Source organism: Pleurodeles waltl, chromosome 10 (assembly GCF_031143425.1).
Source record: "Pleurodeles waltl isolate 20211129_DDA chromosome 10, aPleWal1.hap1.20221129, whole genome shotgun sequence".
In the NCBI taxonomy this organism is placed as follows: Eukaryota; Metazoa; Chordata; class Amphibia; order Caudata; family Salamandridae; genus Pleurodeles; species Pleurodeles waltl.
Window position 1 is genome coordinate 29,548,947 of NC_090449.1, and position 27,063 is coordinate 29,576,009.

A 27,063-nucleotide genomic window follows, 5' to 3' on the forward strand; every position below is an offset into this window, starting at 1 on the left:
CAGTGTGCATGTGCTGAGTGAGGGGTCCCCATGGTGGCATAAGACCTGCTGCAGCCCTTAGAGACCTTCCCAGGCCACAGGGCCCTTGGTACCATGGTTACCTTTTACATGGGACTTAACTGTGTGCCAGGGGTGTGCCAATTGTGGGAATAAAGGTACAGTTTTAGGGAAATAACACTGGTACTGGGGCTTGGTTAGCAGGGTCCCAGCACACTTCCAATCAAAGCTGGCATCAACACTAGGCAAAAAGTGTGTGTGTGTGTGTGTGTAGCTCATTCTGTCTGTTACCTTTATGCCCAGTTGGCACATTACAGAAATTTCTTTAACACCTACGTGGTGTTTCATAGGACCTTTTCAATATGTCTAATTAGCATATCAGGTCCCATTATTCATTCAGTATGCTATGGGCACTTCCCACCTCAACCCTTAAGCTTCACCTTTTCCCTGTGTCCAGTTATTACATTTCTGCCAATTTCCATCGTGAATGTTACTCTGTAGTTTTGTTCCAGGCAGCTGATCGCTGGCACCTACTATGACGCTCTGTTAGTCGATGATTGCCAACCTCTGTCAGGCGCACAAAATATATCATGGCTATTTTGCATTAAAGAGCAGTTACTACAATATTCCCAGTTTCCAGTATCTCTATTTACCAACTCTCTGCCAACTTTTGCTATGGCCACCTGGAGCATCATGGTCCTTTTGCCTCTACAGATCCAGGATGGACAGCCATAACATCATGCCAACATTTTCACAGTTCTTTAACCGTTTTTACATTTTTCACGTTTTTATCATAATTTCAACTCGGTCTTTACATTTGATGGGGAAAAAAACGAGGATTTCCATGTTTTTTTCACAAATAGTGTTGATCAAGAAACGTACAGAATGGCTTCAGGCATCGTTCTGTGGCATATAGCGATGTAAGAGCCATCCGTGCTAGCATGTATCCAGTGCACTCCGCGAAGATTCCCTTCTTCAGGGATAACTGCAATGCAGCACGAAAAATACATGATATATACCCAGCGAAAAACATCAGAGGTGGCTCTGCAGTTCTGCATGTTTATTAAGGTCATTTCGTTGTGTTTCGCAACAGTAGAATTCAATAAACACATTTCATACAGTTTGTTTGCGCGCTTTTATAGCGCCTGTATAAGATTTTAAAACTCAGTTGCTGCTGTTGCATGTGGTCTATTGAGGTTTATAGGAATGGTCAGTGGGAGTCTGGGCACTGTGCCTGTGAAGACCATCTGACTAATCCCTGTGTGCATCTGCACCCGGACTATGCTTTGACCTGGGAATTTGTAGGCTAGAGGCCAGTGGAAAATATGCCATTAACCACACAATAACGGTATTAATGCCACACAGATCTAGTTCCCATACAACCATTTCTGACTGCCTGGGCATTAATGAAGAAACAGTAGGCCACTTCCAGCAGAACTAAAATTGTTCATAAAACTGTATCAACCACCAAATAATAGTTGAAATAAGTCACAGCTTACCATGGTCTTGTTAATGAAAGAAAAAAAGACCACAGCAACATTGTTGCTTCTCTCTTCCATAAGTTTGACAGATTTCAAGTTAGGAGGGCCATACCCAGGTGAGCCATAAAAAAACACTAGTTGGGTCTAAAACGAACATTGATAAACAATAACTTCTGATTCTTTTCCTCTCACCAAATGAATGCCCTTGTGTAGCACTAGTAGATTACATGCTGTTTATTCCTTGGAAGCCTCCTGAATTCCCTGTCGTGTCTTCACAGATGGTCTGATCGTGTGCCACCTTCCGTTTGGACCCACTGCGTACTTCACGCTGTGCAACGTGGTGATGCGCCATGACATCCCTGACTTGGGCACCATGTCCGAGGCATATCCACATCTCATATTCCATAACTTCACCTCGCGGTTGGGGCAGAGGGTAAGTACTTTGCATTGTGTAGGGAGGTGGGCTGTAAATAAATGCGATGGCCTACATTAGCCTCCTGTTATCATTAGAGGTATGCTAGGGTGGATTAGACAGACTTTAAAGGCTCTGTAGTTAAGTTATTTGTCATCACTGCTGAAACCAAAACTCTATAATTGTGTTCAGGGTGCTGACCAGGTTCTCTGGCCCATAGGCTCATAAAACTCTGTGCTGGGTTATTCTTTGACAACTGCATCACCTAGGAATCCAGTTCTCCAGTGTGGATAGCTCTGGAGACAGTCACTGGTACATTCTGTTTCTGCTTTGATGCTCTTCTAGAGGGTTGAAAGAGGGGGGAGGTGGCTGTTTACGCTGTAGAGGTACTCCCAGGAGAAGTGAATGTAACTTCCACACAAATATACTCAACCTCTCTAGATATGAACATGTCTTAACCACCTGTGGATTTATGCCTGATATTTTATGTGCTCTTTCAACTGATTCTAGTTTAGAAGACACAATAATTGTACTGCAGCTAGCAATTGGTAAACTTCCAGTGGTGAAAAAGTGTGAGCAATGCACAGTACCAGATAAAATATTTTTAAATAATATAACTATTGCTTTGACTACCCTGTCCTCCAGCAAAAAATCTGAGAGGCTTTATAATTGTGGTGATTAACTTCATACATCACTACGTTCATCAGTGTGTCACACGTCTCCTTACTCAGGTCTCCAGTATCTTGAAGTTTCTGTTCCCTGTGCCCAAGGATGAAAGTAAGAGGGTGATAACATTTGCCAACCAGGAGGACTACATATCTTTCCGGTAAGTAGATATAAACCCCAAATGTGGACTAAAATATTGGTGAAAACCTAGTGCATTGTCCTATGGAGTACAGCCTGGGACAAAGGCAGGGGCATGATAGTGTTGTGAAATTACAGAAAGAGCTGGGGTGAACTAGTGTCTTCAGTGGTACAGCAGACATAACGGACAGCGGACAAGGGCCTTGTGAGCCACCTCAGCTGTCAGATTTAATATATTCCTATTTCCCCACACGCCTTGCATGCTTCAGGGTTTTTTGTGTGAGCTCTTTTTTTTGGGTGCCCTGTGACAGTCCTAGTAGGCTGTGTCTGAGGATGCAGCCTTTTACCGCTGGTGTCCCTTGGTCCTCGGCCATATTGTTTTTAAATTGAATAACAATAGTTACTCCCTTTGTATTCTCAACTTTGCAAGGGTGATCAGTTGCGCAATCAAGGTTTACTCTACTGGATGGGAAGGAGTTTGGAACTCAAGTACTGCATGACATGAGACATTATATTCCATAAACTCACTCTCCAGTAAAAAGGTTTGTTGTAAATATTTATTAACAAAGATGTACACACACAAAACAGTAGGACTAGTACCTACTGAATCCAAGGTTCAAATCCAAATACTAAAATAGGAAATCCTGTTTGTGTCTCTGATGCTGAAAACTGAGAGATATGTGCTCTTTTGGAGGCCGCTGATGGGACCAGGTTGGTAAAGTGGAGTACAGTTCATCACACTACTAGTCATGTTGTGCCCCTCTGCAAGTCCTTGGGTCCTAGTACTTGTAATTTTTTTCCGAGTTGGAATCTAGTGAGCTATGCTTCTAGGTTTTTGTGACTCTCTGGTGCTCATTCCATCAATATGTCATTGGTCATTTGCATGTCGAGTTCAGTGGAACCCAATGAGGGTAAAGGTGGTGTTGGTCCCTGAACTGAGGCTCAGCAGTCAGTACAATTTTACCTGGCTCATAGAGTCCGCTTGCATAGTTGTACTGGCTGTCCTTGGTGCTGAATTCAGTAACAGTGGGTGCTGGTTTTGCTGCTTGCACAGCGCTGGCAAGGAAAGGGGTGCAAAATCTCAACTAGGATGATGGGTTGAGGATGTTGCAGGATTCCATCGAGGTGCAGAGTCGAAGAAATTTAGTGGTAGCCCGACTGGCCACCAACGAGCTTTAGCAATAGTAAATCCAGCTTTTAGTTATTTCCACGTCCTGCAATATGGGGGCGGGGCAGTAGCCACCTGAAACTTGGTGGAGGTCAGAACTATCTTTCCCACAAGGCACTGAACCATTTACTTTTGGGCCATTCCTCGATGAGCCTAATGGCCAGTGATTCTCTGGTTCCAGAAGTGCGTTTTGCGTGCAGACTGCAGAAGGCCAGTACATCTAGCCCAAAGGGAGTTCTTGAGCTGCCTTTGGTTTGCAGAGTGGGTCTTCTTTCCTTTAGTGCCGGTCTATGGTCCACGGTGAGTCGTGGTCATGCAGTTGCAGGATGGTTGCCACAGGTGCATTAGTCCGGCTTTGCTTAGTGCAGGTCCTGAAGTCGCGGTCATCTGTCTCTTCTTTGTCCTTTGTTGCAGGTTAATCAGATATGAAATGAAGTTCTGGTGCCAGGGGAGTGGGTTTGGATGCTGGTACACAATGGGCTACTAGCCTCGGTGGCTAATCCGCCCCTGAGGTGACCAAGTCTGGCAGAGTGTGGCACCTTTCCTACGCAGAAGCTTCTATTCTGTCCATTTTAAAATGGCAGAACCCATCCTTCTCTGTAGAGACCTGGTAGCCTACCTAAGGGTGTGGCTATCCTTCTGGGGGTGTATTCCTCCTGACTACTTAATGTTCCCAATTGCCTGGGTCCAAATGTGCCTGGGGCAGGGGGATGGCTTTGTCTTCCTTAGGAAGGTCACCCACTTGCATATCAGATGCGGTGTGGTCTTTGAAGCTCACCGCCTGGATGTGCCATTTCACTAGCCATCCTGCCAAGTAGGCAGGTGACTCCCACCAGCCCAGGCAGGCCTTTGTCACTGACTCCTCGGAGTGTTCAAAAATCCTGGCAGGGGGGGGGGGTCAGATTCCTATATTGGCAACATCAGCTTGTAGGCTGTCAACCAGGGCAGAGGAAGGCTGGGGCAACCAGGATGGGATACCTCTAAGGTAGCCACCAGGGTGGATGTCACATTAAATCAACTTTTAGGTTAGGCCACACTTTAATTTCACGTGCATATGCTGACCTAGCCCTGTTTTTTTTACAGTGTTTGGTTCTGGACCACCTTCTGGACTGGAAGTGGTGCACCCTCATAATGACATAGGACTACCCTCCCTGTTGCAGTATTCATGCATGGAGTATGGTGGTGCAGCATATTGTGTTAGTAAATGAGTGTAAACACATTTTCACCTGAGAGTCATTAATGCATACCTAAAAACCCATTCAGCTAAAAGGTTCCACTGTTCACAATGATGTGGGGATCCTGAAAGCAAACATGTTTTGCATTGTGCAGGAGTGCTGTGACTGACAGTGCACCATGCACAAGTGGTACAGGCCTGCGAGATCCATTTTGGAAGTCCACAGCCTGGACTAGAGTACAGGATGAAGGGGAGCTTGCTTTCCCCAGACCAGCATATGTGTATTGCTGACATCACACGGATTGAAAGGGGGGTGGGGTGGGGGAGCACCACACTCTATAGTGAGGACAGAGGTGACAGGCTTTCTTTAGAAGTGCCAGGGCCTTTCCTGAGACATTGGGCTATACATTACTCTGACTGCTGATGCTGTTATGTAGCTAGCAGGCGGTGCAGGGTGAGCCCTACAGGATCTCTTGAAGGAGTGCAGATTCTTTTATTTTTTCCTAATCTGTGAGGAGGGGTTGTAAATAGCTGGGTGCAGCCTGCTCATGCCTCTTTGTACTTCTGTGGTGGGAACTTTACCTGGAGCATCTCCAGCTGGGAAGAGCGGCATTGCAGACAAAGGCCAGATCTGGAAGGTGGTCTGGCCAGGACACACAAATTGGGAACCTATCCAACCTAAGCCAGTTCCAAGGAAGCAGACCTGGAATACACACCCTTCATCTGCGCAATCGGTGTAAAGGTAGATGCCTAGGGCCAACTCCCCTGAGACAAGGGAACATTGCCTAGAGTCCGATCTAAAGCAGAAATTACTAGACTCTCCTGGGTGCCAAGACATCGTGTTGTAAGCAAGGGAAGGAAGTGCCAGCCCTGTAGGAGAACCTGATTGTGGAAGGAACTACTGTAATTGAACCTGACATAAGGTCTGTCTGACAGAGACTTGCTAAGCAAGGGCACCAAAGGAATCCTAGTACTGCCGGACTGGGCAATGTGATCTTCATCAATTAACCCTGTTGTAGCTACCAAGGCATCTGGAGCTGTGTGCTTGAGTGGTAGGCCCAGCTGAAGCCAGGATAAGCATCTGCTGGAGGCCTGTGTGCCCCACAGTTTGGACTGTTTGACTGCAACACTGACCATGGGTGCCACTGAATCAGGAGCAGTCCTGAAAAATAAGTGACCAGGAAGTGCCCCTGAGATGCCTCATGAAAAATCAAGGTCGTATACTCAAGGCACTGCATGCTGAATATAGCGACTTGCATCTGCCATGCCAAAAAAATAATCATCATCTTGCGGTGTTTGCACATTGTGCTCATTGGAGTGTTTGAGTGGGCAACGCTGTGAGTTAAGTATCAAACAGAGTGTCAGAGTGATTCATCACCTGCAGCCAGCTGCCCGGAAGAGGGCCATCAGTAGAAGCCTCCACTCTTGCCAGGACCCTCCAAACGACACACTGCATGGCCGATTGCCAAGCATTTCTCTGGAAAACTTCTGTGTGCTGCCTGAAAGCTCATTGCGACTGTTGAGACTCCTGCAGGGATGATCCAACTCAGCCTGGCGCTGGTCATGTGAACTATGTGAAAGACTTAGCTGGCCTAGGCCCAAGAGACTGAGTTCTAAGATTACACAGGAGGGGGGGGGGGGCACAAGCTGCACTGATAGACCTCACCTAAAACTCTGATCCTGAAGTGGGGGCAGCCAGAGAAGGGGGACCCACAAAGGGACAGGTGGAGGGGTAATGTGATTAGTCAGGAGAGACCCCTGAAAAGCACAAAGGCGAACACCTCTAAATTGTGTATTCATCCATAATTGCACATGTAGTGGAATCCTGTTTTCTGTTAACAAAGTAGTTGGTCTTTCCTACGAAGAGAAGCGCTGAGCATAGTTCCCCCTGCCTGCTCTTTGGCCTCCTGAACAGGTTCTTAACAGGGTTCCAGATGTAGTGATGAAGCACCTGTTATGGCCAGCCATTCCCGAGATTTTCTAGTGGTGGGGGTCCACTCATGGCACTGCTAATATCCACAGGATTCCCTGGCTTCATTAGTGTAGTTCCATTTGGAAATTAATGTATTTCAAACGGTTCTGGAATAATAACAGCCTATTCCTACCCACATTGGGTGTATGAAGGTTCCAGGACTATAGGTCTTTTAGGGACTGGGAAGAACAAATAGCAACCCCCCTCGGGGTACAGAGCTAGTTTAGAATGGCAAAGGCTTTATTGGTTTCAATGTAGGGAAGCTTCCCTGAAGTTCCTCAAGCTGTGCGTTGCTTCTTTGTGGCCGCTGCCTGTTTTTCAGGCCACGTGGATGTTGCAGATCTCGGGGCAGGTCTTCCTGTGGCCAATAGCAGCAGCTTTGCCTCTTGATGAACTGCACAACTCTTTGTATTTTACAGGGCATGGAAACATTGTTGTCAATAGCCCTACAAGTAGAGTAACTTAAATAAAGTTGGTAGCCCCACAGGGTCACTTTGCTTTCACAAAATAGAAGTAAAATATTTACTCTAGGTACAGGGTTTTAATTTGCCAAAGTTATTGCATTAAGCTAGGACTGTCATTCCTTAGACTTATGCATCCACTGCAAGGGATCTTTGCTTGACCCCATGGTTACAGGTTAATATCCTCGCAAGTCCGCTCATCCTGTCCCATTGATGGTGACCATGGAGTTGGGCAGCTGTAAGTATTGTTGTCGCCCGTTGTGCAAAAGACCCTTTGGGTAAACGCGAGCTCTACAAATACCCTGGGTCTCTTTAAAAAAAAAAAAAAAAAATGATTTCATTTTTATTATGTGGTGCAGAAGTGCTGTGCCTGGAGTCAGTAAGATGTATAAGGGTGCCACCATACCTGCAACAGTAAAAGCAAGGGTGTAAACAAGAAGCTGCAAGAACAAGAGGTGTTTGAAAATCTTACAGCTCTTTTATCATACTTCCTTGATTTTATCACCATTTCCATTGGAAGACTGACTGACTGCTTCTTGACTAATTGGCCTTTCAGATGTGGTCCTGACTTGTGACTGACCAGCAGTGCTAATATTTCACTGGTTGGGCATGTGAATGAATCAGCATCAGCCTTCACAACCTTTGAGAGTTAAATCTTCTTGTATGGCTGTCCCTTGACCAGTCACACTAGCCTTTAAGAAACAATCATGACACATGACTGATCATTTCTCAGATCTGCCTATTCTACTGCTGATGTCAGAGCTACTCTACTATAAGTCTGCCTGCCGGAGATGATCCTGACAGATGACTGCAATATTTCCATTTGTCCCATGACATTTGTGACGTTTTCAGCCAGCAGCACTCCTGCTTCTGCACAGGGCTGTGTGTAACGGTTCTGGATGGTTGCCTCAGGGCAACGTCACTATGATGGTGGCATCAAATGGATGCGGCCACCCATGTCCCGGGGTTAACATGGGTTATTCTGTGCCATGTGGGTCTTTTTGATACATGGAAAAGGCACAGCAGGCCTCCAAGCATCCGTAGCCCACCACCATGTAAATTAAGTTGTAGCTGTGACAATCTGTTGTCAAACTGGTATATAGGATGCAGTACCAGGGAGTCATCGCACCTACTTACCCAGTGTGCAGTTGGCCCCAGGGAAAGACCACCAAAGTTGTGAAGTTCAAAGTTCATTTGTAACCCTATAGTAGCGTTTTTATGAGGATTCTCCTTCCAGGCCAGTGTGTCAGAGGGGAGTCTGAATGGGGTGAGGTAGGAGAGGTGTATTTTCCAAGCCATAGGCGCACAGTGAAGCCACTAGGGGATAACCCCCCCCCCCGCAACCTTTTAGCACACAGAAGGCTTGATGTTGGGTGTTAAAGAGTGCACTCTAGAAAGAGGACTGTCCTCCTGTTTATTTTATTCTCCCAAAATTAGATTAACGTAGTTTGCAGCTAGCGTTAAAACTAAGCCAAGCCTATAGACAGCCAGATTCCAAATTTAAAGTAATGACATCGTTGGTAAGGTCCATAAGTAAGAAGCTGCAACTCTGCCTTTTGAGAATACTGCAGCTGTTTTACCACTCTATTTTTTCGCAGTTATTCTTTTGTCAGGCTAGTGGAGTCTTCATGTCAGGGGCTAATCTTCAAGGGTCCCCAGATGGCTTAGGAGTGGATCAAGGCTGACCTGGAGAGTAACGATTGGAACTGAGAGACGAAGGAGCTTTGTTTTTCCTAGCTGTATGGGAACTGAGAGAATGTGCTTCCCACCAGGCTACCTTCAGGGCATGAGTGAAGGTATTAATAGGAAGGTAGACAATGGTGTTCTGAAAAAAACAGGTTGGGGTCACTCTCCAGTGGCACTGTAGCCGGAACATTAAAAAAAAGTGGGACTACTACCTTTTAGAGGAACACTGACCGCTTTTCCACACCAAACCTGAAACTCCTGCCCCCCACACTCCTCCCTACCTTTCAGGTTAGAGATCCAAACAATGCTAGAAGATACTTTTGGGAACTGACTTCTGGTACAATTACTCCATCTTGTCTCTTATGGATGAAGGGTACACCTGAAGAGTAGCTTTGTCTGTGTATATCCAGAAACAGGGGAGCCAGTTAACTAGAGAGAACATGCATCATGAAGACTATATGAATTTAGTTGGTGTTGAGGGAACTGCTGTCTCTCTCTCGGACTCGCGTCCATGAGATCAGTGTAGATCTCATGCTCTCCTCTAGCCACGTTTGAGGGAATTGATTGATGTACATTGCAAATTTTGACAGGGAACAAAACATTTTGATGTTTGTCTTTCTACCAGGATTCTGTCTGACACTGTTGCCAACTTTTCAAAAGGAATTGGTGGCTGTGTAAACAAATTCAAAATAAGTTCTGTTCCTTGCCGACTCATTTTCCAAGCCAGACAACACAAACTACTAATACAATTTCAACATTGGATATTTGATCAACTGTTCGAAACATTTTATTGTGACTTTTAAGTAATCTGATGCCAGTGGTTCATCCCCGTCAGCTTGATAACAATTAAACTGTCTGCAGTCGCCTGAGTTGGACTCTAGTTAAAATAGCAGTCATGCAAGGTCAGAGTCATGTCAGGTCGAGATAAAGGTGGTGAAGTAGTGATATGGATTCTCCTGGACAGGCTTCACTGTATATCAAGTGAATTATAGCTGTTCCGTAAATCCTAGTTTAATTACGTTTTTTTTTTATATACTCAAATGTTGCCATTTTTATGGATAATAACGCCTGCAGATTCCTTACTTTTATCCCTTCCCAAAGGCAAAAAACTATCCAGAATCGTTTCATAGACAATCGGTCAATTTGCGTAGAATGTGGCTGACAGTGGCGTGTTTTGGCTCCACTGTAGGTTGCATGTCGATCACAATCTCAGGAGCTGCATGCGCTAGTGACATCTTTTTTTAATGTGATTCCAGCAGATGCAGATTTGAAGCTGTTGAATTTCTCAGCAAGATTTGCAGTTCAAGATGTTGAGTTCTTCACATACTCTCAAGCCCCAAGTTGCTGGACTTCAAGCCCTTGTACGAGAAATTGGTCTGTGATGGATCCTCATTCTTATTGCCATTCGTCTCCTGTAGGGTTGATGCCCTGTGTCATGCAGCTTACGCTAGAAGGTGCATCCTAAGGCTTGGATGGAGTGGCAGTCAAAAGTCGTTATGGCGTCTTTTGAAAGAAGGATCCAAGATCTTCTACATCTAAGACCAGGATGATCTCAAGTTTAGGCCTGCTGCTTCAGTATCGCAGACGGGCATCTGAGAATGCCGTGCAGAAGATCCTTGTGGCTTCTTCACTTGCCTATGCTATTGCAGGTTCCCAGTGAGATTGTAACAACATATTGGGCGGGAGCAACATTGATGTTGGCAACTTTGGTCCCAGCACCTGAATAGCTGCCGATTTTGAAATCAGTATGGTAGCTGCTTTCAAAGTAGACTGTATTTTCCGATTCAATCTTAACATTTAAGTCATAGCCCCTGAAACTGTTGCTGGCGTCGGTTGGCACTGCTTCGACTAATTCCAGGAATAGTTGAGGGACTGAGTTTCCTCAAAAACAAAATGTCTTCATGGACTTCCTTCCTGAGATGCAATACAGCTTGCAAACCCCACTGTATAGGACACGGATGATTTTAATGGTGGTTTTTACCTCCATTTGACTTGAATGGATCTGCGTAATACAACCAACTTAGATAGATCTTCTGAGAAAGGAGCTCCCATACCTAAAAGAGCCTGTGTAGGAAGCTGGCTATCTATGCAATATAACAATGTAAGGGGACACCATGCAGATAGTCCAGGCAACCCTTATTGGTTTACAATGGTTACAATAACAATCCTAAATCCTCTCTCTTGTGGTGGTGTTGGCTAGCAGTTTAGGCTTATCAGATGGTAGTGCTAAGCATTTGTTGAAAATCTGAAAAACAAGAGTGACCCAAATGTCCACATGAACATGGGTATTAAACTAAAGAATAGGACAAACGTTCACATGAAGCTCATTTTGTAACATAAATATGATAAAGTAGAAAGTCCTGCCTAGAATCAATCAGCAATAGAACATTTCATTTGAGACAGTGTGCGTTCTGTCAAACATTTATCAGTGATAATGACAATGTTTACAAAGCAACCAGCATATTTATTCAGTTATCCCCAAAAATTGTTCTATTTATAAATGCAAGAAAATTCATTAGGAACTAGAATATCACGACTGGTAAATAGTGAAATGGTGGTAAGTATGTCCCAAGTTAAGCAAACCAAAACCATACAAGACTTCATTTTTTCACAGAGATTTTGATTGGTGAAATAATTACTCAATCAAAAAGATACTAAATGATCAAGTGAACTAGCCTTGGTCTAAACTGCAGTCTATTCCACTGGTTGCCTGATCATCTTCGGTGAAGTGTAGCTGAGTGCCATCAAACCTGCCTTACTTCTCTGAGTATCGTATATCTGAAAGTATTCCTTTTTGGCTTTTTTCAAGTAAATTGAGACAAAACACTATTACTGCTGACAAGCAACCAAAAAAAATAGACACTCTGGGGAAGTCATTTTCATTGGGCTGTTTTAATTCAGAAGCCACCTGCTTGCTCGAGTGATACACGTATGGGAATTGGCTATTCTAGCTGTGCCCTCTCCATCAACACATTACGCTCTCCATTGTACAGAACGTTGGCAAGACTGGGATGGATGTGTCAAAGCAAATGATACAGACTGGGTTGAATACTGTGTAGGTGTAAGGAAATGCCTCCTTGGCATGGTTACCCCCTGACTTTTTGCCTTTGCTGATGCTATGTTTTGAATTGAAAGTGTGCTGAGGCCTGCTAACCAGGCCCCAGCACCAGTGTTCTTTCCCTAACCTGTACTTTTGTATCCACAATTGGCAGACCCTGGCATCCAGATAAGTCCCTTGTAACTGGTACTTCTAGTACCAAGGGCCCTGATGCCAGGGAAGGTCTCTAAGGGCTGCAGCATGTCTTATGCCACCCTGGAGACCTCTCACTCAGCACAGACACACTGCTTGCCAGCTTGTGTGTGCTAGTGAGGACAAAACGAGTAAGTCGACATGGCACTCCCCTCAGGGTGCCATGCCAGCCTCTCACTGCCTATGCAGTATAGGTAAGACACCCCTCTAGCAGGCCTTACAGCCCTAAGGCAGGGTGCACTATACCATATGTGAGGGCACCAGTGCATGAGCACTGTGCCCCTACAGTGTCTAAGCAAAACCTTAGACATTGTAAGTGCAGGGTAGCCATAAGAGTATATGGTCTGGGAGTCTGTTTTACACGAACTCCACAGCACCATAATGGCTACACTGAAAACTGGGAAGGTTGGTATCAAACTTCTCAGCACAATAAATGCACACTGATGCCAGTGTACATTTTATTGTAAAATACACCACAGAGGGCACCTTAGAGGTGCCCCCTGAAACTTAACCGACTATCTGTGTAGGCTGACTGGTTCCAGCAGCCTGCCACACTAGAGACATGTTGCTGGCCCCATGGGGAGAGTGCCTTTGTCACTCTGAGGCCAGTAACAAAGCCTGCACTGGGTGGAGATGCTAACACCTCCCCCAGGCAGGAGCTGTCACACCTGGCGGTGAGCCTCAAAGGCTCACCCCTTTGTCACAGCACCGCAGGACACTCCAGCTAGTGGAGTTGCCCGCCCCCTCCGGCCCCCACGTTTGGCGGCAAGGCCGGAGAAAATAATGAGAATAACAAGGAGGAGTCACTGGCCAGTCAGGACAGCCCCTAAGGTGTCCTGAGCTGAGGTGACTCTGACTTTTAGAAATCCTCCATCTTGCAGATGGAGGATTCCCCCAATAGGATTAGGGATGTGACCCCCTCCCCTTGGGAGGAGGCACAAAGAGGGTGTACCCACCCTCAGGGCTAGTAGCCATTGGCTACTAACCCCCCAGACCTAAACACGCCCTTAAATTTAGTATTTAAGGGCTTCCCTGAACCTAAAGATTTAGATTCCTGCAACTACAAGAAGAAGGACTGCTGAGCTGAAAAACCCCTGCAGAGGAAGACCAGAAGACACCAACTGCCTTGGCCCCAGACTTACCGGCCTGTCTCCTGCCTTCCAAAGAAACCTGCTCCAGTGACGCTTTCCAAGGGACCAGCGACCTCTGAATCCTCTGAGGACTGCCCTGCTTCGAAAAAGACAAGAAACTCCCGAGGACAGCGGCACTGCTCCAAAAGAACTGCAACTTTGTTAAAAGGAGCAGATTTAAAGACCCCTGCAACTCCCCGCAAGAAGCGTTAGACTTGCAACACTGCACCCGGCGACCCTGACTCGACTGGTGGAGAACAACCAACTCAGGGAGGACCCTCCGGCGACTCTACGACTGTGAGTAACCAAAGTTGTCCCCCCTGAGCCCCCACAGCGACGCCTGCAGAGGGAATCCCCAGGCTCCCCCTGACCGCGACTGTCTGAACTCCATTTCCCGACGGCTGGAAAAGACCCTGCACCCGCAGCCCCCAGCCCCTAAAGAAACGGAACTTCTGTGCAGGAGTGACCCCCAGGAGGCCCTCTCCCTTGCCCAGGTGGTGGCTACCCCGAGGAGCCCCCCCCCCCCTTGCCTGCCTGCGACGCTGAAGAGATCCCTTGATCTCTCATTGACTTCCATTGAAAACCCGACGCGTGTTTGCACACTGCACCCGGCCGCCCCCGCGCTGCTGAGGGTGCACTTTCTGTGCTGACTTGTGTCCCCCCCGGTGCCCTACAAAACCCCCCTGGTCTGCCCCCCGAAGACGCGGGTACTTACCTGCTGGCAGACTGGAACCGGGGCACCCCCTTCTCTCCATTGAAGCCTATGCGTTTTGGGCACCTCTTTGACCTTTGCACCTGACCGGCCCTGAGCTGCTGGTGTGATAACTTTGGGGTTGCTCTGAACCCCCAACGGTGGGCTACCTTGGACCAAAAACTGAAACCTGTAAGTGACTTACTTACCTGTTAAAACTAACAATAACTTACCTCCCCCAGGAACTGTGAAAATTGCACTAACTGTCCACTTTTAAAACAGCTTATTTTGTTTTATGTGAAAAGTATACATGCTAAAGTAATGATTCACAGTTCCTAGAGTACTTACCTGAAATACCTTTCAAATGAGATATTACATGTAAAATTTGAACCTGTGGTTCTTAAAATAAACTAAGAAAATATATTTTTCTATAACAAAACCTATTGGCTGGATTTGTCTCTGAGTGTGTGTACCTCATTTATTGTCTATGTGTATGTACAACAAATGCTTAACACTACTCCTTGGATAAGCCTACTGCTCGACCACACTACCACAAAATAGAGCATTCGTATTATCTCTTTTTACCACTATTTTACCTCTAAGGGGAACCCTTGGACTCTGTGCATGCTATTCCTTACTTTGAAATAGCACATACAGAGCCAACTTCCTACAGTAGGTAACTCTGCAGTTCATGGTCCTGTCTATAGTCTTGAGAATGCAAGTGTGGATGCAGATCACAGGTTTTTCTAATTCTGCTTATGTTTGGTTGATCGATATGCCTTTTGTATGGCCAACAACTATAATAGACATAGGGGCTGTTGTCACCGGATTTATAGATCCCAGCCTCCAGTGCAACCTCAAGTTCACAAGGGGCACAAATTGGGTAAAGGATGATTAGTATTCCTCTTTGTACTCCACCTTTCCAGCCTGAAAGCCCTGCTGAGCACCTTTCAGCAAGGTCAGATACCAGTGTTCTTTCAGAAATGGCAAAAGATCACTTAGGACTTGCAGATGATAAAGCAGTGGTTACAGGCTGCCCTTTCTGTAGAGACCTCCACCTGTATACCCCTCCTCCCCCGTACGAGCAGGTCGGTGTTACGCAATGGAAATGGTTCCACCTCAGAAAGTCTTTACTCCTGTTTTCTAATTCCGAAAAAGGAGGGTGTTTGAGTCCAACCTTGGATGTTCATTTTCCTAAATAAGTTGATGAGGAAAGAGAAGTTTGAAATGTTGTCCTTGTGTCAGGTTGTCTTGGCCTTACAAAATTCACAGGATGCCTGCGTCTATATTCCAACAGTTATGCCATACATGAGGTATCACACATACATCATGTGGTCTCATCTCAGTACCTGAGGTGTTTACTAAGGTCAAGACTACTTATTTGAAAAGGGCTTTGGGAGCGCTCTATCCTGATCTGGACAACTGGTTAATCGGGGCAGTTACCCTGTTCTAGTGTGTGGGAGCTTGGAGGTTACAGCGCAGTTTTGTAGGAACTGGGTTTTTCCGACAGTTGGAAATAGTAGTTTATAAATCCATTTCAATTCATTTGTTATACTGAGTGATTATTCAAATGAGTCTTACTCTATAATTTAATCCTCCAAGAGGATTTCTGCCATTCAAGAGTTGGTCCTTTTATTGAGAGGAGTGCTGTTAAGTCAGCTAGGGCAGCTTTGTGTCTCCATATCCAGTGTGATTGGGGACACTGGGCCTCAGTTGCGTTCTGTCACTTCATTGGAACAAGTTCTACATGGAATTGAAAGGAAAAATCTTCCCCAGTCTGCACATTCTATAGAATCTGCCATGGTGAAAGTATGCAGAGTATCTTCAGAAGTTGGAATGATTTAACTCTTCTCGTTCAGATGTGACATTAGTGATTACCTCCCTTCTGAGATGAGGTATTCATCTACAGAATCAAAATTTCTGTACTTGGAATTTAAAAAAGAAGAAATTCTGATACGGTTCCTACTAAGAGAATAGGGCTGTGTATTGAGGACAACATAACTTCAGAATGTGGGGGACCAAGTCCTTCCACACCTTCAGGAGCTGTTGGCCCAATTATTGGCTAGCACAGAGTACCTCGGCCGAACCCCTAAACCAGGGTGGAAGGTGATAACGGCAACTTGAACATGACACTCTGACTCTCCAGGGAAGTGCTGGAAAGAGGTCTCACCCTTTCATCAGATTGCTCATGCGTGCCCAGGCGAAAACACAAGTGATAGAAGTTTTCAATACATTTATTGAAGCAGTTGTAATCCTGCATAAAGAGAATGGGCTGCGATAATTAGGCAGATGGAGCAAAGCTAATTAACCAGCTTTATGAATATGGTTATCATGTACCGTGTTCTTAGCCTTCAACAAAGTGTTCTGATTATATGTCAAGCACAGGCTAACTAAACAAGCACATTGTACAGCATATTCCTAGATTATCATGTGTAGAAAGTGTGTAAAATTTAAATGCTAAAAGGGCGCAGCTAAAATGAGTAAAAAAAGAAAGTTCAAGAAAATTAAACAAAGCTACTAAAATGGGAGAACCAACTCTGGTCCAAGAGGTCCTCACGACAAAATCTCCTCATGTTCCACTCAGAGTGCAACCTTTGAACCAAGAACATGAGACGTTAATGATCTCTCCTTGATTTCCACAACATGTTAGAGGTTGTTTACTGGCTCGTAAGCAATCGACTTGCGCTGTGTGTTCTAGTAGATGGTCTAGTTTTGTTACGTGTTGCACTCAATGTTCTGTTGATTCTTTGCAGACTCAGTCAGGTGACATTTTGCTATTTACTATTTGCCTAGTTGAGAGGTTAGCTATTACACCGGCTACAAGAGTCTGTAAACTACAGGTTTCGTCAGCCGCTTCCCTTTTCCAGTATTTTTCAGAAGAATATGGTAGTCCTTCAGGGGACCCCTTTTTTAACTTAGTGGCGTCTGAATTTCATGTGTAACAGACTAATGTCCATTCATATCCTTCAAAAGAGGAGGGAGAGATAGGTGAGACTCTAGGAGGAATTTGAGCTTCTGTATTTAAAGATTGAGTAGTTTTCAAAATGTTCCTAATTTGTTTACTTTTAAAGCACTGAAGAAAGGGTATGCAGTTTCTATTTCACATTGAAAGACTGTGAAATATGGTTATGAGTTGGCAGAGAAATCTTCTCCTAAGGGTTTGGGTCTCATTTTATGAGGGGTATGGTGGCATCTTCGGCTCCTTTTCCTGCGCAGTCTATTTGTAATTCTGCAACTTGGTTTTATTTCTGCTCTTTTACGTTTCCAAGAGCTAGGGAGCCGTGCTCAGTTTAAGTACAGTAAGGCAGTTTTGCAGTCTTTTCGGATCGAACCTGGATTTCACTCCCCAACCTTCTTTTTTTGTGGGACTGTTTTGGCAGATTTCTGATGGATACTTAGCCCATCCCATCCTCCCTATTTGAGGATATATTCATGTTGTGATTTTGAATAATGTACAGTTTTTTTTTTTCTAAACATACTTGCGTCTTTTTTGCATGGAAAATTGACAGAACTGATGTCACCATAACGTGGCATTTCATATGAAGGTCAACACTTTACTTTTGATTGAGCCCACACACACCACAGTCAGTGCGGTTCTGTGCCACCTGATGCAGTTGAAAGTGAATGGGCTATGGAAAAGTTACCAGATCCACTGAGACCTGAGAAGGGGTTCAAGTAGATAATCTGTGGTTGACATTTCTCTGAGGAACATCATTACTGCAGGGAAGTAAACTTGTTTTCATAGTCCTCTATATAACTGGTCCTACCGTTACCCAAGGGGATGCAGCCCATTTTATTGACTTGAGAAGACTGATGTGTTGAGTTAATGTAATTCAAAGTTGTTGTCTGCAGGACATGGTTATCATCAGTTAGTGCACAGTTCCTTTCAAGGCAATGAGCATCACTCATCGAGCCATCCACGAGACTCGACCTCTTTTCCTTAAACAAAAACTCCACACGTATCATCAACCAAGACCTCCTTGCTCAAGGCTGCCCACTCTATTTACTATGCTACCCTTCAAAAAGACTTAACCCAGTGGAAACTCCACCTATGTCTAGACAACAAGATTATGAAATGCCTACGTTGAAAAGAATTGTCAAGTACCTTCAGTATCATTAGGCACTAAAAACAGAACTTCCAATAACTATACATGCAAGAGGCAGATGATGATCTGTGCAAATTTATGTAGGTATACACAAATAGGTCTGTTTCTACTCTCTACTGCACTTTAAGCTTATGTGCTGTGACTTTAGCTGCATTTATGTGAACCTCATGCACCTCACCCAACATCTCTTATAGAACATACTACTGCCAATACTATTACAATCTCAAACCCTAAAAGAGCACCCAGGAATACTTTTCAAATTGGAATAATTTGTGGTCTCAGGGGTACGAAGTGCTATAAAAACAGGACATTACAACATAAAAATTCACTGGGATATCTGGTCAACGTCTAGGGACCTGCTCTGGTGTAGATGCGTTGTTTTTGTTTCATGTTTTATTTTAGTGCCTCATGCTTAATTATTTCTTTTTTTGTAGCTCAGACATTATTTGCATTAATTATTGATTCCATTCCACTGAATAGGTTAATCAGTTTCCTAGTTTCAATGTGTTTATCTATTAAAGTAATTTAATTCTATGTTTTCTAATACATGTATGGCTGCTGCACCTCTCCTGCCATATTCTCTCACTCAACACATATTCCCATTTGCACTTTAAATGTATTATTCCCTTTTGTGTGTACTTCTTCACTTCCTGTTTATAGGTCTCACTCATACAAGGAAGATCTGTTGCTGAACCGTTTTTATCATGTCTGGACTCTTTCCCAATTCCCCTAGGGCCCTCTTTGCTCTCCCTCCCTAGGACGTTTGCTTGCATCAGACACTGTGTCTGAACCTATGCTTGGGCTTTCTCACCTAAAGAAGCAGTTGCAGAAGAGAGTAAATCCCAGTGTTGTCCATACATAGTGGAGTGTTTGTTGAGCCATCACGTCCTGAAGTAGTGTTTCCCTTGAATGAGGAAGTGTGTAGTTGCCTTCAATGGAGAGAGTTAAGCAATAGGCCTCAAAGTAGGCTGGCTATTTCCTTATTAAAAAAGGCATAAGTGATTGATAATTAAGGTACACAGAAGCAGTTTCTCCAAAATAAACTCCTATCACCTTTATTTCCGCAGAATGTTGACGAAATGAAGGCATTTCAGTGTGTGTAGTTCATGAGGGAGATGTGCCTTGTAGGAAAGACGGTCACAAATCTCTAACCATGCCCTTCTAAAAAGAAATGTTGCAACAAATATTTTTAAATAAGTCAATGGCAAATTATGTATTTCGAAAGCACTGTTGCTGCCCAAGATGAATTTATGTGATAACACTGGCTTTCTTGAGGAGCTTCAGGCCTGCCTCTAATACTGATCTATTAATCTAAGCTAGGTTCAGATAGCAGAGAGCACCAAAGCCTGGTCTTTAAGTTAAGTGATTAGGAACAGTAGTTTGCTCATCCTTGAGGCAAAATGGGCCCTACACTGGATGTAGTTAGAAGATCTTGTTTTTAGCCAGTGACATGATCTGAGCACAAAGTTTGACATTGGACATTGGTAAATCTTATTTTTAAATGGGCTGAAGTAATAAGTGTTGGCTGCAATGGCTGGAAATAGAGTAAAAGTATATAGTTTCACCACTTCATGTTAGAAACGCATCTTGGAATCACAGACACTTCATCCAGCATTTCCATGTAGGACAAATCCAGCATACGCTGTAAGGATGCACCAGAAATCTGACCCTGAGTAGAGTGCTTAGTGTCCTCCTCAAAGGTATAAAGCACCACATAAATGTGAGATTGAATATTGTAAGTGCCACCAACATATCTTTTGCTGCTTCTCCTGAGCCTACCCAAGGAAGCTCGCTAATGCTAAATATCCAGTATTACTACCGGAGGTCTCTCACTAGTGGAAATGAAGTGGCCAGAATATGTGGGTCTGAGCTGACACAGTGCTTTTTTTATTCTTATACAGGCACCATGTGTACAAAAAAAAAGATCACCGGAACATAGAACTCTCAGAAGTTGGTCCCAGGTTCGAGATGAAATGTAAGTTTAAATTGAAGAAGGGCCTATGCCATAATTGGAAATGTCCAAACCACCCAGTCCATTGTGGGCAGGAGATGCTTTTGAAGGCAATGTTATTGGTTTTCATCGAATAATATGTTTGCATGATGATTTGCGCCATTACAAATGTTAATTTAAAACTGGTGCTCATGGAAAGGTAGGCTTCTTGCTGTATGGACAGATTTACATTACACCTGATACTCAACTTGAACTGTAAATTTGTAGATGCTCCAGACTGCTCTGAAAGTTGACAGCAGTCTTACATTACCTTTTTTTGGCTGAGTCTAAAAGGTAGACACAATCTGTTTTGCAGAGTTAAAGGCAATGTTTCAGAAATCCAGTGGCCCAGATTTGATCCCTATTTGAGGGTTCTTTATGTTCATTCAAGGATATTTCACCCCTTGGACCAACAAGCAGTAAAATGATTGTGTATTATCCTTGCCCCAGTCCCTATTGTTTGGTACGGTTATATAAGGAGTCACACATGTAATAGGCTGACAGATCAAGACAAGGAATTCCCTGAAATAGCCTTTAGGAAAGCTTTGCTACTAGAAGCTCTAAAATAATTCTTCTAGATTGCCCATGCTGCATCCAGGAAGAGGAAAAATTAAGTTGGTTCGTTTAAAGTAATGTTCATTGACAGTTTGTTTTTGGGAGGGGTGTGGTTGTCAGTTATATGTAGAATGTTAAATTGAAGACTGTAATATTGGATTAAGCCAGCTGAAGGATGATTATCACTAGTTTATGAAGCACATGGGTGGATGTGTAAGACTTAACATGTTGATTCAGTATTGCTTACTTAAAAGGCATTGCAATGTGTTAATATTATGCAAATGTATTGCTTACATACAAGGTTATCTTTTTCGATAATATGACAGTACACTTTAAGGGGGGGGAAGAAACTGGGTGGACTACCTAAAATGAGCATCAAATGGAGCTGCAGCATTAACCTAGAATGCTCACAAAAATAGGAAAACAAATTGAACTCCTTACCCCTAGAGGCCAGACTCTAATCACAGCACAAGGTGTAATAAGCATAAACAAAACTTAACTACTGGATAAAAAACATGGGAAGGAGGAATCCAACAAAGGCACCAATACGGTGTCTAACACATCATGAAAGTCATTCTTGTATAAATCGATCAGTACACCAACATTCAAATCTGCTCGTGGCAAACTCTAAAGTGCAAGGAGCCATTCACTCAAGGTCACTTGCAGGATTCAGACGATTGTAAAATCAAAGAGACCGGCTATGCAAATCGAAGAACCACCAGATCACAAAAAACACTCTGAAAGACCACCAGGTTTCCACATCTGCCACAAGGGTTCAGTGTACAAACTTGGGAATACATAATAAAACAAAATTCACCAACCATAAAGAATACAATTATTTGAATAAATACTGGCTGGACTGCACTAGTACATGCATTACAGGGGTGTGGAATTTTACAAAATAACTACTTGTCCATGGGACAGTCTGCATCATAAATCTACTTGTCCTGTTAAGAAAAGAATCAAATGTCCCCCTTAGTGTCATGTAGTGCGCAACCTATTATGGCAGCAGTCTCATTATACAAGAGCTCTGATCATGACCTCTCTGATTATGCTAGGACTCATTCTTTTGTAGGGTTTGAATACTCGCAATTTCCTTTGTTTTCCCACCTTTCATCAGATCTACGTACTGGGGCTGGAGATGGGGGTAAACAGTAGTTCCATAACTGGAAAGCTTCTTTGAGTCTGTGCAAACCTTCTAACTTGCATGTTCTAGGGGTTTTCGTCAGTGCTTCTCTAATCTTTGCCCATACTGAGAAAGATTGGAAATTTGCTCCTGATAAGGGCAGAAGTAAAACTTCTTCCAGTGTTGGGAAAAGTGGTTGGAGGGAAAGTGAACTCCACAGATTTTCACATGAGCAAATCTATACATGCATAGTTGCTCGTGCTAAAATGCAGTTTACAAATATTTTCTAGGAGTACAATTTCCGGGCGTACTTCTATAAATGCTTGTGAATTCATGAAGGCTGTAAAACTGCACTAGTGCAAGAACATGTACCATGGATGCACTTTTGTAACTTTCTTTAAGAATGGTGCCCCTAATTGGTTATCCAAGACCGTTTGAATTTATAAAAATTCTATTTTGTTCTCTATCGTATTGTTTCTCTGTGAGTGACGGCATTCAGCTCTTTCATAAGGAGCATATTGGCACATAAAATAGTTTTGTTGCGTTTGAGGAACTACTCTGGCAAGATGTGCTTTTTGGGGCCAAAATGTATTTTTGTTAATGTTTTTTATGATGAGGGCCTGGCAGCTCCCGCAACAATAAGGTTTTACAAAAACCATGTCAAAACAAGGCACGCATTGACAAACTCAAGAGGCTGACCACTAATGTCAGATCTATTGGCTTTGCCAATGCTTGCTTAGTTTTAGGTTTACCATAATCTTGTTGAAACTCGTTACACTGATTTTTCCATTATGGATATTTGTTTGGAAATACTGGCATGCATTAACACATTTTACTCTATTGTGTTTCAAAGAAATTGTACCAGATCTTTCACAGTAGAATAGCAAAACATGTTTTTTTTTCCTAGTTGCATTTTTTTGAACATTTTATTTTGAAAGCAAAAAATCATACATCTTGCTTTCATGCATCTGCAAATATTTGCATCCAACCAGAATGCATTCTAGGAGCATTATAAGTAGCCTCCTGTTGTTAAATTGTGCACACTTGTGTACACATTTTTATACTGGAACCACTGCCAGTAGTGTAGTCCGAGCTAACAACAATTTCTTAGAGTGCTCACCCTTATACTAAAGGGTTTGCATTAATCAACCATAAATGCAAGTTCAAGCAGCATTAGTGTATGGGCATAAATATTATCCTAACTGCAGATATTGCCCTTCAGAGATAAATAATGTGGTACTGTAAACTGGGAGCCAAAGGGTCTCTGCTGCAGCATGTTGGGCATACTTGTCCCTAGGACAAAATAAACATGAAATCTTTTTGTCCTTGACCAAAAACAATCCTGGGCGTCGGGCTGTAGGAATTCCACATCCTTGCATTATCATCCAGTTTAACTGCATATTTAACCAATATTGGAAGCCCAATCAGTCTCCTAAAAAAAAAAAAAAAGGTAATGCATCCCTTTCTACAGCTAACTCTTGAAATCAATTCTAACATGGTTCTGTATGTCTGACCTGTGCACCATTTGAACGCCACAAAGCACTATGTCGAACAAGAAAAGGACTTGCTGACCAGTATTATATCATGAGGATAAATGAATCACCATCCTTCTCCCAGGCCACTGAAAGTATGGCGTGCAGTACAGAAGATATGATGCCATTATTTAGACTGAGGACTGCTATACCACACCATGCAGTCTGTTCCAATGTTGCCTTTCCCAGCATGGTGACCGCACTAGGATGTTGCACACTTGTGACCAACCCACACAGCATCCTGTGCACCTACACTTTCTCAAAATGGCATCAGACTAGGCAGTTGGTATGACCAAACATGGACTCACTTTTAGCACACAGCATTGTGACTTCATGACAAGATGCTCCAGCGAACTTTACAAGGGCTTGACTTCACACCATCGTTTCACACCATTGACTAGCACAGTAAGCAAGACTCTTCCTGTCGCCATAACTTCCTAGGACTGACCTTTCTTTGTTTATTTTATTTTTACGACTCTTTGGGAAGATAACCTAAAGTTATCTGGACCATGCGTCCATGCATGCCCATCCCTCACTTGTTATAGACGCTGTTTGATCATCTATCTAATTCTCGTTTCCCCTTTTATGCCCAACATAGTTTCCAGATTACCTTGAACGTAAAGGTACAGGCTAGAATTTATTTTTCCAGAGAGCCACTTGATCCTCCAGATAACAGTAATTTGCAACTTCACCATCCGGTAACCCTTCTTGTATCACAAAACTCTACTAGCCTTGAGAAAGGCCTTGGCTATTAATTCACATGGGGATAAACATAAGTTGACTGTGTTTCAAATGCAAGATCCACAAATGACTATATCCTTGTCACATGAATGAACAATCAAACCACAGAATACTAAGAATACATATCTACCTATCAAACTATTTCTTTATCTCCTTGTATTGTTCCCCTATTATTGAACTAGATTACTTTATATTTAAGCAATACCAAATCATTGTATCAATATATTGAGCTGTCTACACCAATCTCTTCACTGCATCACAGTTGTTAACAATGGGAACAGTGCCTTACCCATACAAGGGCTAAACCATATACTAGGTCGCTCCTGGAACCTTGGGCATCAAGACAGAAGTCGAAACTGAAGACTGTCCTCTACCTATGTTGCATCACTAGTTTATGCCCGTTTACTTTGACAAAATGCATTTGTGAAACTAGATTAATATGACCTGAGTCAAATGGGGCATCTAAAGGGTCATTTGGCGTTTGGCAGAGTAGAGAAATTCACCTTAAATTAGTAAGTCTCCTGTCCCATCAAACCTGTGATTCTCTTACCTCTTTTAGAGAGAGGGTTCCCCCAGTTTGTCAACTGCAGCGTATCAGCTGGCTTTGCCATCGCAAATATGGCCAGCTGCCCATCCACCTGCGACAGAGCAACAATATGTCCATATTAAGGGAAGGCTTTCTTGTTTTGTTTTCCTTCCTGGGGCCACAATGAGAGACATGGCAAATCTTGCCAGAAAAATTCAGCAGCCCTCAGCTGAAGGTAGAAAACTAACATCAATGCCAAGGATTTTTAGTATTTCTGAAATAAAAGCAACTGGGTTTTGTTTCTAAAAGGACAAAGTCATTTCATAGTAGCTGGCAGTCAGTACATTTTTTTATGAGCCATGGAGGAGCAAGCACTTTCAGAAATGGTCCCAACCGGCTTTAAATATAGCGGACAGTGTCCTGGCTGTTACTTTCCTAACACTAAATGGTGCCCTTGGAACCCAGATTTTATTCTGATAAAGCAAGTTGTTCACTGAAGAGGTTCCATAAAATATGGGTCAAGGTCGACCAGTCACATTGTTATAACTTGCCCACAGGAGTGCATGCTTTAATATCCCACCCTTTTTATTTACAGTGTACATGATTAAACTTGGAACCCTCGAAAATGAGAAAACTGCAGATGTGGAATGGCGCTGGCACCCGTATACTCACACAGCCAAGAAGAGGAAATTCCTCAGTGTGGAATAGGTGAAGAGACTGAATTGAATGTAAACCTGTGAGCTATTTGATGGCTTGGCTGTGGAAATGACTACGGTGCAGTTACTCACTCAAGGCTCTGCTGTTTCTGCATGTGCTAAGCAGTAACCGTTTCCTCGTCTGTAAACAGGAGAAGCCATGCTATATTTCAGGAAATATTCCTCCTGCCATGTTTGTGGGAGCAAGATCCTCACATTTGATACTAAAGTCCTGCAGCCATAGCCAACCTAAAAAAGCCCTCCTGGCAGCCAATCACCATCTGCCTTTGGCAAAGAAATTTGTGAATATAAAGAACACTTGAAAACAGGGAGGAGATTGGACATACTTTTAGAAATGTGTGTTCCTGTTTGATACTTTCCGTTTTGTTACTTTCAGTGCCATGTACAGAGTTAATAAAGTAATGATGTTTCATTAACAAAAGTCTGTGCAATTTTTTTGTAGCATTACCACCCTGTATGCTTCTAGGGTGCCTAACTCACAGGAAGTGTAGAATATATTCTCCTACCCAGGTGAGACTACCTTCCATCAACCCACCACCTCACACCTTACATGTCTTCTTTTCTCTTGCATAGTATGGATGAAAGCCATTTCCACAGTTATTTCATTTTTCGGAAGGGGCTGATTTGGCCATCATTCTTATTGTCAGCACCATCTAGACATGGTTCATTGTAATTGCATTTGTACCGCTCTTCATACGTCATTCTGGGATGTGGAATTGCATTGATGGGTGGCATGCTACACCGTGTTGGGAGTGGTTTGTTGGAAGGGTGGTGTACTTGCTGCTAACCTATGTAGGAAGCATTCTGGGGTTGAGTGTGAGTGACTGGCATGGTGTTTATCGTATCTTGTATTGCAGCTCTTATCTTTTTCATTTAAAGTTTTATGGTGGTGATAAAAGATTTTCAATCCAGCTACTGCATTGTATACAGGAATTAGGCTATCCACAGACAAGAGAACAGAAATCCACCTGAGTGGTCGGTATTACAGTCATCCCCTAGGTTGTCCAGTTTTCAACATGGTGAGGGATGAAGGTGGGACATGAAGGGTTGTACTTTATTAAAGTCCTGCTCTATGCCACAGCATGTTTCAAGAAGTGTTTTGATGCCAAAAGTGCAGGGCACTCAGTTAGCTTTTGTCAGTTCTGCTTGCAGATAGGTCAAATCCTAAAAGTCTCTAAAATTTAGTATCTGGCACCTTTCAGGAAGGTGGTGCTTGAGATTGTTTACTTGTCTTCCCACAAAACAAGGCACCAACGGTACGAGAGATATGCAAGGTCTCCAGTAGCACTGAAGGGCGGACTTGAAATATAGAAGCTCCTTTAATTGAAGAGACAGAGACGAAGTCAGGTTTCATACACAGTGGTATTTGAGATAATGGGGCTAAGTGTTTGGCAAACAGCATGTCCAACGAGAGAACTTTCATTAGGTCTTTTATACATGAAAAAACACAAAAGGAGTAGAAGGTGATTTCTTCATCACTTATGGGCAAATACATGGCGTGATGCTGATCAGAAGATGCCAAGATTGCACAAACATTATGTACCT

The 27,063-nt window shown here is 43.5% G+C and overlaps 1 protein-coding gene across 1 annotated transcript in view; it reads left to right on the forward strand.

The window, feature by feature from the left end:
• The window catches only part of IMP4 (IMP U3 small nucleolar ribonucleoprotein 4), a 42,032-nt gene extending 16,093 nt beyond the window's left edge, over positions 1-25,939 (forward strand). Inside the window, exons 6-9 of the mRNA XM_069209530.1 lie at positions 1,757-1,911; positions 2,622-2,716; positions 20,234-20,307; positions 25,398-25,939. Of these exons, the coding sequence (XP_069065631.1) occupies positions 1,757-1,911; positions 2,622-2,716; positions 20,234-20,307; positions 25,398-25,510 (437 nt within the window). The 3' untranslated portion in view covers positions 25,511-25,939. The remainder of the gene's footprint in view (positions 1-1,756; positions 1,912-2,621; positions 2,717-20,233; positions 20,308-25,397) is intronic.
• The last annotated feature ends 1,124 nt before the right edge of the window (positions 25,940-27,063 follow it).